The 12,959-nt window shown below is 41.9% G+C and overlaps 1 protein-coding gene across 1 annotated transcript in view; it reads right to left on the bottom strand.

The window, feature by feature from the left end:
* Window positions 1-12,959, bottom strand: part of LOC124261496 — a 78,066-nt gene that overhangs the window by 3,696 nt on the left and 61,411 nt on the right. Inside the window, exons 30-39 of the mRNA XM_046695816.1 lie at window positions 12,515-12,587; window positions 10,637-10,826; window positions 10,153-10,405; window positions 8,519-8,643; window positions 8,076-8,199; window positions 6,110-6,292; window positions 5,857-5,976; window positions 4,477-4,640; window positions 2,818-2,942; window positions 539-856 (exon numbers count right to left, since the gene is read on the bottom strand). Coding sequence (XP_046551772.1) covers window positions 539-856; window positions 2,818-2,942; window positions 4,477-4,640; window positions 5,857-5,976; window positions 6,110-6,292; window positions 8,076-8,199; window positions 8,519-8,643; window positions 10,153-10,405; window positions 10,637-10,826; window positions 12,515-12,587 — 1,675 coding nt within the window. The remainder of the gene's footprint in view (window positions 1-538; window positions 857-2,817; window positions 2,943-4,476; window positions 4,641-5,856; window positions 5,977-6,109; window positions 6,293-8,075; window positions 8,200-8,518; window positions 8,644-10,152; window positions 10,406-10,636; window positions 10,827-12,514; window positions 12,588-12,959) is intronic.

Below are 12,959 nucleotides of genomic sequence, written 5' to 3'. Positions count from 1 at the left end.
TAATAAACTAATAAAGCAAAAAGATGATAGTTCATTGCAAACATCCGCTTCCTCATCTGAGAACCCTTTAACTATTTAAGAAAACATTTAGTCTAATCCAATACAAACCGACCACTTAATTAATGAACTTAGACTCTCCCAGTGTGTCAACCCGGTCTGAAATTCGACCGATTAGCATAGAACTACTCAAGCATGATTCGACGGATCGGCACTGCTGACTGTTCAAAATTCGACGAATTAGGCCGTAATTGCCTTGTGTAGCCTAGTAGAACGGGGCACAGAGATTGCATTATCCCCGTCGGGCTGGGAAGCAAAAAGGAAGTATATATTTTATCAGTTTGTAAGACGCAGTCTCGGCATTGGACCAAAATATATCATCTTAAGCAACAATTATAGCTCTAATAAATTCACGAGTGCCTTGTAGAGATTTACATGCTACACTATATATATTTGTGTTTGAGTGTATTGTTTATATTCATGAGTATTTAGGATGTAAAGAAACAGATAGTCTGTATCATAGGCCGAATGTTGTACTCACGGTTATAGGTAGATTGTGTGAAAGGCCTTTGTGTGTAAGGCCTCTGTGTTGACGGAGTGGTTGTACTTGTAGGTGGAGGAGCTGTTGTGCTGATGAAGTGTGTGGTCCGCTGTGTGTTGGTGCCGATGTTGCACTGGACGTTGGCTGCACGGTCGCAGTATTTGGTCTGAGGGTTGAATAGCAACCCCATGGTACAGCTGCGCCCGATAGACTTGCCACTGACACATAGGATGTACTTCGTGCAGCTGTTGGGACTTGGGTAGTAGTCGCTCATTCGTCCATAGCAGAAGTCGTTGCGGGGCTGAGTACGGGGCGTAGCTAGAACCATGGGACAGTATGTATAATTTGTGAATACAAACTGTTATGAACAAAAAGAAGCCGTTCCTCTTCACAGATGAGCACTGCCTGTTTTGAAGCAGAGAGCCACAAAACACCCTGTCTCCATCAATATTCACAGAGCCAGTTTCTAGACAATGGGGAAAACATTCCTAAGTTATCTCCCTTTACCACTTCGCCAATAGATGACGCCAATCACTACGGTCCTACTGGCAAACAAGGATAAGTTGAGCACCGATCTGACCCGTATTAGTATGTATGAGTGCCGCCACTGGCGCTTGCCATTGTAACATCTATATACTCTGATTGTATGTGTAGCAGTTTCCGTTCTCCCCTTATATTAAGAAAAATGTAAAATAAAACAAATAAATAAAAAATATAAAGTAAATAAATAAAAAATGGAATATATAACGTGCTGTCGCTGTGTATCACTTTCTGTGTAAAGCATTGCTGTCTTTGCATGAAGTGTTCTGCATTGAGTCAGGGTACGGTTACACCGAAGCGCGACCCAGCTATGATTGTGTTACGACCATCGCGATCGTGAACTTGCAGAGTGTCACGGTGAGTCGTTCCATTGATCGCCATATGTGGTTACATTTGCGACTGAATTGCGGCTGATAACAGAAAGTTCCCGGTTTTATTGCGTCCTGACTATGAGACCGCTCTCATTGGTCTCAGAGATTTCAATCGGGTCTCAATAGGGTCGCTTCTACTTTACGAATCTATATATATGCGAGTGTGCTACGACTCAGATGCGACCCTTGCAACCATTAGAGATCGATTTGCTACCTCATTGAGAGTGCCTGTGGCGATCGTTGCGACTATCGGCGATCCTGTGAGTGTATGTGATCGAGTTGCAACTCAGTCAGGATTAGTAGGTGCAATACTTACCGACTGAAAAAATCATCAAACTTTGAGATCATTGATGCAACCGAATGGGGAGTCCGTTACGATCATTGAGACCTAATTGAGAGTGCATTGAGACCTGTGCGATCTCATTGCAACCACATTGAGGCCTCTTGCGACTGTCATCGGTCGCACAACTTTTGCGAGTGTTTTGACAGTCAAAAACACTGGCAAACCCCTTTGTGACCGATGGAGAGTACTTGTGACCAAAGAGACCATGTTTGAGACCATGGATACCACGTTGAGACTAATTTGCGACTATATTGCGAGTCTGAGCTAGTGCTGGCGAGCAGAGGCCAATTTTCTGTTGTAACCCAGTGTAACCAGGGTGTTAGTTTGCAAATGTGTTATATATTGTTTGAAGTTTCATTTTTAAGTTTTTGTCAGCTGCCAGTTTACTTATATATTAACTGGAAAAAATCAATATAGTTTTGTAGTTTCTGCATTTAATGATATTGTTTAATAACTCTATTCTAATTGGGTTTAGAATCTATAGTCACTGCATTGCTGCGATCCCGATACTGTTGTTAAAGATATAGATATCGAGTAATACTTAGAGGCAAGAATATCTACAATAACATGTGATTATAGGTCACGATGGAATTCTCATTATGCACATGTCAACAGTACAACACCTTGATTAAAACTGTGAGTGAGTTTGGTTTTACGCATATGCTGCTTTTAGCAATATTCCAGCAATATTCTTGTGTGACAAGCGAACACTTTAACCACTAGGCCACCTCGAAAAAACAGAAGGATCAATTGAGTAAATATTGCACAGTGTCCACATATCTTGTACAATGGCCTCTCAATTGCTAACATTGGACAGGGGCGGTGTGGTAGCCTAGTGGTTAATGCGTTGGTTCATCGATTCCCCACATGGGTACACTGTGTGAAACCCATTTCTGGTGTCCCCCTCCATGATATTGTTGTAATATTGCTAAAAGCGGCTTAAAGCCAAACTCACACACACCACTGGACACAAATGATATCGGTATATGGTCTCTGATGATAATGGTCATATAACGGCTACTCACTGTAAACGGGACCGTTGGTGACCTGTGGTTGGTTTGTCACCACGACTGATGGGGTAGTGTAGGTTTTCCTTGTGGTGGTGACTGGACGCTGGGTGGTGACAGAACCGTGGTTAATATCCTGGTGCCTTGGGGTTGGAAAGTGTAGCGTCATTAAACACATCTAACGGAGATAAAAGTAGAAGTTCGTATATTGTTTATGCTACCAAGAAACAGTACTATTTTACATAGGAATTTAGAATGACCTTGCTGTTCAGTTGGGTTTGTAGGTGGTGATAAAGAATGATCTGATTTCTAATGCGTTCGATCCTTAGATAACTCAAGATAAGAATGGGAACTGGACACAACTACTCATTATGTAGGACAGGAAGTGCTGAACACACTCATTTCATCATCCCATCCCTGGGATTCTTGTACAAGCATGCTTCCTACAATGACACGTTGTCTTTGTGACTTAGGACTCTGTAGTCCTTGAACTCCAAGGTGGTTCAACTGAAGATCATCACACTTGAACAACACCAGCTTGGGAAAGAAATTGCTTCAGTTTCATTGGGTTTTTTTCAGAAGAGAACAGGACACTGAACATCTCACAACAGTTAAAAACAACACTGACCTTGAAAACGATATTTGGAACAGAGCCACTGATGGATACCACCAAGAAGATACCAAGACGTTAAACTGAATTATTTATCAGTCCTCTAATCTTGGTCATTTAATGTTGTATTGAACCGCAAGAAAGGTGGACAGTTCCGTATGTGCGTGGACTTCAGGCAGCTCAATTAACTAACAACAAAGGACAACAAAGCAGAAAACAGGTGTTCTATCCTTCCAGTCCTAGGGAGACAGGAATTGAGCTCACCCCAGACAAGTGTTTCTTCTCCAGAAGAAAGAGCAAGTTTCCTGGTCAACTGGTCTCAGGACAGGCGGTTGAGGCAGATCCAGATAAGGCTCAAAGGATCAAAGATTTGCCTACTGCTACATAGAATGAGCAAATAACCATCGAAAGTAACCATCAACCATCTACTATCTACGCAAGCAGCAGCAGGTAAACAGCTATCTTCATCCACTGCAGCAGCAGCTACTTCCATGGAAGAGCAATTATTGCGATTATCAGGTTAAATTCTCAGCACTAAGAAATGCATGGTGTTGCAATGCAAATGAGCTATTTGTACATGACGTCACCACCTGGTGTGCCTTTCCTTAACCTTTTTACCAACTGGCATATATATATATATATATATATATGTATATGTATATATCATTCATAAATCATTCTCCATCGTTCTCAATCATGTTATGGTTGAGTGACTGACATAGTGAGTGAGTGAGAACATCATCTGAAACAACAGTAGAGATTCTACGCCTTAAATGAAATCACTGAACAGGTGTCAGGTGTTAGCAAACCAAGAACTGTAATCAGAGCTGGTCTGGAATTTACATCCACGATGTATCCTGGCCTGAATACACGGCTATCCTCACTATCCTCACTGAGTTTGTACCCCTGCCCATATTGTCTTGCAACGTAAACCATAGCATCAGTTGAAAGAAAGGAGCGGCAACAGGACTACTTTTGTCGAAAACCCTTCACAAAACATATTATCAAATCATGTCTTTGCATTGAATATATACTCCTTTTATAGTGTTCTTTAAAACAAATCTTACGGTCCTGGTCCTACACAGTTAGTTCTGTCTGGGCTGGCGAGTTCGTCAACGATGGTGTGGAGTAGGGGATAGGGGCCTTGGCCGCAGTCGGACCCTGAGAAGTCATCTAAGTCCAGGGCCCACACCATCACACCTCCAAAACCACTTGACTTGATGTAGCACACCTGCAGCAAGAACATAACAGTAAGTGAAACCAGTTCAGAAGTTAGAGTGAGCCAGACGGTTCAGATGGAAGACAACACTAAGTGAAAATGGTTCAGCACGGATATAACAGTAAGTAAGGATGGTTCAGCAAAAAAGATAACAGTAAGTGATACTAGTTCAGTAACCATCATGAAGTCCCCCATTAGTTCCCGTGCACAGTAGATAGCCTTTGCAAGTGTTTGTGATGGATGTCACCAGCAGGACAGGATACGCTCACCTTTACACGATGATTGGGCCTGTGTCTGTAAACATTGTTTTAACGCCTTTGTCATCTTTGTCCACAACTCTACCCAGCGTCAAATGACAGACACCCAGCATGTGTTCACCTTCTGACGGAGCCACACTTTGACGTCATTGCCCACCCTGTTCATTCTGCACCCAACATCTGTTCACCTTCTGGGGGAGACTCAGTTTGACGTCATTACCAAGACTCTCCACCCTGCATTCAACCTGTGCTTACCCTCTGACAGACTCAAACTACAACTGACGCCATCGCCCAATCAACCCACCCTGCATCTGGCATGATTGTGCTTAGGTTGTCTGTATTGTTTCTGTGTTTCCATCTCCCGCCCTGAATTTTCCTTCCAACGTGAATTAATGGAAAGTGTTCTTATCTCAGCTTCATGCCTCAATGAGATAAACAATATCCTCTTACCATTGTACACATCCATTGGAAATTTCAGCTTAATTTGGATATTCAATAAAAGTTATATTTAAAGAGCCGTTTCAGACTGGTGCCAATCGACGGATTTAGGAACTGTCAAACAGAGTGTAAAACTGACCATGTGATGAGTTCATGAATCACAGAAGGTGGGATATAAACCTAGGTCCATCCAGCTCCTTACAAGACTAGGGGACATGTCCTCTCCTGATGACACTTATTGAATGTTTCACTGTGTACCATGTTTTATTTCGGATTACAGTTTCTAATTCATATACAAATTGTAGTGCTTTTGGGTGAGTGAGTGAGTGTGTGAGTTTAGTTTTATCAAGTTTAGTTTTATTATTACGTTTATTAATATTCATGTGCACCCAACATGTGTTCACCTTCTAGGAGAGACTCATTTTGACGTCATAGCCCACCCTCTTCACCCTGTACCCAAGATGTGTTCACCTTCTGATGGAGACTCATTTTGACGTCATTTTGACGTCACCCTGCATCCAACATGTTCTTACCTTCTCACGGAGACTGAGTTTGTCGTCATAGCCCACCCACTGGTCATCCCGGGTAATATAGCGGACGCGCTGTTCGGGGATATCTACAATTGTGCCACCATTTTGCTCCATTTCACAGATCTGAAACGAGAAATTTAACTTCATACATATGCCCTTTGTAGGTTTTAAACTAAATTGATGTAAAACGATTTTCAGTTTTCTTTTGGATGTTTTGAAACTAAGTCGTTATCACTTTTATGCACGCTTCTCTCACCTCCTGATAAGAAAGAAAACCCTCCTCGCGTGTGTACGGGCCTTTTGTGCCGGGGCCACTGACAGGTGCACCTAGGGTGTTGTCGGCAGTTGACAGGGTGAACGTGCGACCATACAACGCCAAGCCTATGTTTATTTTCTCTCTGGGTGCGCCCATCTTCACCCAGTATTCAGCTGCCCAATGCTGAAACATAATTAATAAAGCACACTTTTTAAAACAAAATCAAAAGTGGACAATTAACTGTGCTCATGCCTTATTTTATCCAAGTGGATACAACATTATAGAAAAAGGGTACAGGTGTAGAAAGGAAATATAATTCAAATGGTAGATGTCTTATTTATTTGATGACAGATTGTATTCACAAAATAAAAAAATGAACTTACTGTGACCTTACCTTAATTCATACAAGTGAGTACAGGGTTATACATTTTCATGTTCAAATATATCATGCTAAAAAAGTACAGGTGTAAACCAAAAATAGTGCAAACGGCCAATACCTTATTTGTTCAATGACCGATTGTATTCACAAAATAAAAAAATGAATAATTTACTGTCACCACACCTTAATTTGTGAGTACAAGGTACATTTTCATGAAAAAAATATATGTTATATCATTAAGGTTACAGTTGTGACAGTTTTGTAGGTATGAACTTGATTATTAATTTGATGACGGCCTCCGTATTGCAGTGAGGTGAGGTGAATTTGGGTTTAACGTCGTGCTTGAGAATATTTCGCTCATATGACGACGTACATGCGTGTGTATGTGTATGTGCGGCTGCTTGTACTAGCCCAGACTTAAGCTGGTTTTATAGTGCCAGCCCACTGAGATACCATGCCGCAGTGAAGCATGAATACCCCACTCAGCCACATTATACTGACTCTGAGCCGACCAGTCCTTGTTGTACCCATTAATGCCGAACGCCAGGCAGGGACCAACAAGTACCATATTTTAACGTATTTTGGTATGACGCGTATTGCAGCGAATTGTAGCATTTGCCCTAGAGCGGGAGGCCGATAGTACAACCTCCGGTAGCGTCATCCGTTAAAATATGGTACTTGTTGATACCCTGGCTGGCAAACAGGTGTATAACTTCGATACAATACACGGGAAGTGAAAATTGGATATATTTTATCTAGGGCGTTAAAGCCACAGGCCTTTTTGAACAGTCAGAAGTACAGTTAGGTGCAAACAGTATAAAATACAACATACAAGTTGTATTATTTGTACTCTGACATCATCTCAACAAGTGTTGTTATTGATATTAGCGTGATAAACTTCAAAACCATTCAACATAGAGATTTTACGTATCTTTGCCACAACTGGTTAAAAGCTGAATAACAAATAAACAAACAGTGATATTCAGTGGCCTACATGTCCCCCTCATTCAATGGTTTAATTGTGTGAGCTAAGCCGGAAACAAGACCATGTGGACCTTAATCTAACTACTGTAATACTGCTGAAATAGCTCCTACCTGAAATAGATAAATAATATAAACTGTACATAATGAACCGTTAGGAGACTTTCGGATGCCAACCGTGTAGAAAGGTGCCTTAAAGCGCTGGTATATCGGTATAGGGTCTCTGACACAACATGTTGTTATTGTCATTATTATAGGATATTTATATATATCTAGGCAACTAGTGCATGGTATTTTTTCCCTCGATCATTGGATGCCAATCTCAACGGCACATCGTATTAACAATCTTAACTCCCTGGGGAGTATACAACTCTTGCAACCACGAGGCGCACCGAGTTATTGTGGCTTTCTCATCCTAACGAAGTACCCATTCACAGCTCTACATATCTACCCGTCGGGTGAGTAAGTTCCATTTTACCTCGACTTTAGGTATTCTACAACAGCTTGGGTACACTGCAAAAGATTTTTAAGGAGTAAACCTATTTGGGCTATCTCACAGTGTCAAGTTTTGACAGCTAGGCTACTCCGCCGTGCCCACCCACTCACCAGGTTAAGGGACTTGTCCTCGGGACTCTCGTCAATACGAGAATACAGCGGGCTGTTGTGACCCGTGATGTTCTCCCAACTTCCGTGTAGGTCATAGGTCATCACACTGATGTAGTCCAAGATCCTATGCAGCATCAAAACACAACGTGATACAGAACCAGAATAAAGAGTTGCTGGGATCAGGCCATCTTCACTTGCCACGTCTTGCCACATTGCGACTTGCAACGTCTTGCCACATTGCGACTTGCCACGTCTTGCCACAGCGACTTATCATTAAACGGTCTTAACTGTATAGGGTAATAATCTGTTGTTTGGGTACAAAAATACTGTTTTGGGATAATATTATATTCTGTGATAAATTTAAATAAGAAAAGATATCTGTTCCCCACATGCGAGTTACTCACTCATGACATCTTTGCGATCTTGTGAATTCCATTACTTACTTTGAAATTTCCGGGATTTCGTATGCCGTGTCAATGGTGGGTTTTCCCGCCGCCACGGCCGCCGTGAACAAAAGTCGGGGTCTACCAGATTGCTGCGCTTCCGCTGCAATGGCATCGTGCACTGCCTGAAACAAGTCTCTATTTTATTATATCAACATTGTTACGACACTAGCACTGCGATATTTGAAAATATGATGTTGAAATGTGACTAGAGACATAGTTTTCCACATTCATTCAGCATTGGTAACGGATGTCAATTTAACGTTAAAGGTTCAACATCATTTCTAAACTGACAGATATCCATCACAGTAAGATGCGTGGGATATCATGAAAACCATGATTCTGTTGAATTGCACGTGCATGAAACAGTCCATTTGTGTCACCACCTCACAAAATCATTCACAAGCCCGAAATGTGAATGCAGACACGAATTTCATCATTAATATATTTACAACATGACCCAATGAAAATTCACTAGCCAGCCGGGCCAGTGACTGTGGAGATTTACTGGCCCGACTGGATTTTTACTATCCACGGGCTAGCGGGCCAGTGGCTATTTCGCACACTGGATATACATGTTAAAGGCATACATTAAAGTGCCAAGAATATCAACAGCGGAGCTGGAAGTAGCCATTGGAAAGTCGCAGATGGGGGCTCCGAACAGCCATATTGCATCAATGTTCGGTTGTAAAAAGCAGGCCATCATCAGACTAATATAATAAGACACTTCTTATTATACGACAAGCCACACATCCGACAGTCACAGAATGGCAAACGGAGAGTGACCACCCCGCAGGATGATCATCACATGCGCATTCTCCATCTGCGCATCGGATTATGGAAACCAGTGATTGATTTAATGAACACCATCCCACAAGGATCAATCAAGCAAATCTCTGAGGTTGACGGATGTAGTAGCCACTCACAGCAAGCAGTGGGATATTTGCATCTATAGTTTCGTCACCTGCAAGTCTCATCCCGCTAACGCTACAAACCAATCAGTGTGTGCTTATGAGAAGGCCCCCCATTAATATTCTTCGCTAACATGCATAGTATTTGCATGACAATGTTCCAAAGTAACATTCATTTTTTTTTAACTCTCTTTAAATATCAAGCGGTTGTAAAGTGTAAAGTTGTCTGAAAACATCAATATACACTCACAAATAAACGAGGTAAGTACCAAGTTGAAAAAATGGTCATTCGGCTTCTTCGGGAATGACACGAGTAGTCCCGAATGATATCTATAATTCTCATTCGAACTACTCGCCTCTTTCCGTGACCTACAAGAAAACTCGCACCTGTATAGTACGCCATTATTGCAAAGAATCGCGGCAAACCAATCAAATCGCGCGCGTAGGAAAATGTGAAATGAGTCAAATAGTTTCTTTGCGATTATCGGTTTTCATTATAATTTCCATGATTATAAAACGGTGTTAGTACCTACACCGAAACGTCGCACTCATTGAAATAAAAAAGTTGACTATCCATAGAATCTGGTTTTCCTTTATTTGTTTGACCGTTTGCGCTGAGATGGTTTGTAAAATGGCTACAAGGCGTACGAGGTCAATCCGCATATACCGGAATGACACGAGTTGTCCCGAATGAGATTTATTCTAACCCTATTCACATGGTACCTTTAGCATCTCGGTATAGTAGTGTGTATCCTCTGGTGGACTGCCTCTGTTTGCTGGATACTCCCAATCCACATCCACGCCATCGAAATTGTTTTCTCGGATGAATTTGACGACGGAGTCCGCAAACTCCTTCCTCCCTTCTGGAGTTTTACACATCTCATGAAAACCCTTCGACCCAAAATTCCATCCCCCGACAGCAAGCAAGGTCTTCATGGTGGGATTGACCGTTTTCAACGCTATGAAACGTTCGAACCTGCATGTTAAATATTAGCCTTTTGAGTACAAGTAAATGGTGCATAGCTGTGATTGAGCTTGGATCAAGGTTTGGCGTAATAAGAAACATAATTATTGCTAACCGGTAATCGATCGTCAGAAGACGCATTAAACAATGACATTATGCGCCAAAACAGGTTCCTGAAAACGGTGACACAAATCAGTGATGCCACCCGATTTCAGTCATTATTTCTATTTGAATAACACTCACATTCCTTTGCTCCACTGTGTTGAGAGATCATTCCATTCAAAGGCTTTGACCTTGTTCCCTAGCAAAATGGCAAAGGCGTATACGTAGTGTGTGCAGAGGTTAGGGTCTACATTCTCCGGCGTGAATTTCCCCTTCCCGGGACGGTACTGTGACCAGTTGGTGTAATAACAGACTCTCCTGGGCTCTGAACCTGTAATATGGAGGATGGCATGTATGACAGTTGATGTAGTAACACACTCTCCTGGGCTCTGAACCTGTAACATTGTGGATGACATGTATGACAGTTGGTGTCGTAACACACACTCCTCTGCTCTGAACCTGTAACATGAAGGATGACATGTATGACAGTTGGTGTCGTAACACACTGTCCTGGGCTCTGAACATGTAATATGGGGGATGACATGTATGACAGTTGGTGTAATAACACACTCTCCTGGGCTCTGACCCTGTAACATTGTGGATGACATGTATGACAGTTGGTTCAATAACACACTCTCCTGGGCTCTGACCCTGTAACATGGAGGATGGCATGTATGACAGTTGATGTAGTAACACACTCTCTTGGGCTCTGAACCTGTAACATCGGGGGCGACATGTATGACAATTGGTGTAGTAACACACTCTCCTGGGTTCTGAACCTGTAACATGGAGGATGACATGTATGACAGTTGGTGTAGTAACACACTCTCCTGGGCTCTGAACCTGTAACATGTGGGGTGACATGTATGACAGTTGGTCTACTAATACACTCTCATGGTGGATGACTTGTGTGAAAGTGGGTGCAGTAACACATGCACTAGACAAATGATGTCAAGTTCGAACAGGTTTTCTATGGAAGGTATAAGAAGGGATAAATATATATATATTTTTCTGGAAAAACACCCCAAACCGTTGTAAATGTCTGTACACCACTAGTCCAAAACCTGATGAAATATATCAAACAAAACAGCAACAGGTCCAGACAGTTCTGGAAACAATTCTGATAAGGTTTATCACCACAAAGCAATGTTCTCGATAACTTTACTCAGTTAAAATTGGCACTTGTTAATTTAGAGCAACGAAGGAAGCAGAAAGAGTCTTCTTATTGAAATTGTTGTGTATCATAGTGCAGTCTTCCAGGTAATAAAACGTGAACTGCGGCATCATATTCTTGAAAAAATAATATATGACGTTCCATGATCCCCCAACACGAACTTCACACTGATAACATTGTTGGAACAGAAGAAGTCGATAACGACTGTGACCTCGATTCCTGATGGTCTGTGCTGACATTCTGCTTCTGAACAAAGTTCTATCTGTTCGTTTGAATTGCAGTGACAAATTTGATGTGGAAATAGTGTAACCTCATTAGCACGATAACATATAACCGTGCCTGTCTGATGGGTTCGCAGACTGTAATTTCTGACGAGAAACGGCATACTCGTTCTTTCATTAAACTTGCAAATTTGCTGCGTTTTCCTGTCAAATGCATATGCGGTCTCTGGGGTGAACACATGAAACGCTGCAAGTGATTTTGTTTCACGCTTATTCCACGCTATACGACCAAAGTTTACACGTAGGTCGCCAAGATAATATTGAAACATGCTACTTTTCATTACCCTGTGTCTGGCACAACAAGATGGAATTACACCCCATCCACCCCATGTTTATAGCTCATACGTGCAGATATATATTAGCTCAAAATTGTTAATCAAGTCATTGTTTGTAATCTTATAAAACATATACATGTATAGTTGTTTTTTTGTCTGTGATGAAAAATGTTAAGTAAAGTATAATTCTGTTTTCTGATTTTTCAGTCGGAAATATCATCTAGAAATAAAACGTGTTAAACATGATGGTCAGTGTTATGGTATACAAGTTTTCATCAAGTTATCTCACCTTGGGCAGCATGCAGAGCCAGGAAGATGACTCCCGCTAGGGGGAGCAGCAACAGGGACGCTCGGGGGATCATCTGGAAGAGACACGAGGATGAAAACGTAATTATGAAGTGTCGTGGACTATATACCAGACTGCGCGTTAAAAAGAGCAGGTAACCCCAGATAACGTAGGTCATCGCGTGTTTCCTGTACCTAGTGCTCGTGTGATGTATATAACGACAAGGCCATCTCAGAAATCTGATCTACAATGCCGGCTAAATAGATATCACTATCAGCCTAGCTGTTAAACATTCGCTCGTCACGCCAAAGACCCGTGTTCGATTCCCCCGACAAGGGTGCAATGTGTGAAGCCCTTTTCTGGTGTCCCCGGCGTGATATTGTTGGAATATTGCTTAAAGCGGCGTAAAACAATACTCACTCACTATGGATCGTTATCAAATAGAGAT

The sequence above is a fragment of the Haliotis rubra genome, unplaced genomic scaffold (genome assembly GCF_003918875.1).
Source record: "Haliotis rubra isolate DU_JTF1 unplaced genomic scaffold, ASM391887v1 Scf8, whole genome shotgun sequence".
NCBI lineage: Eukaryota > Metazoa > Mollusca > Gastropoda > Lepetellida > Haliotidae > Haliotis > Haliotis rubra.
This window is presented reverse-complemented; position numbering and strand designations above follow the sequence as displayed.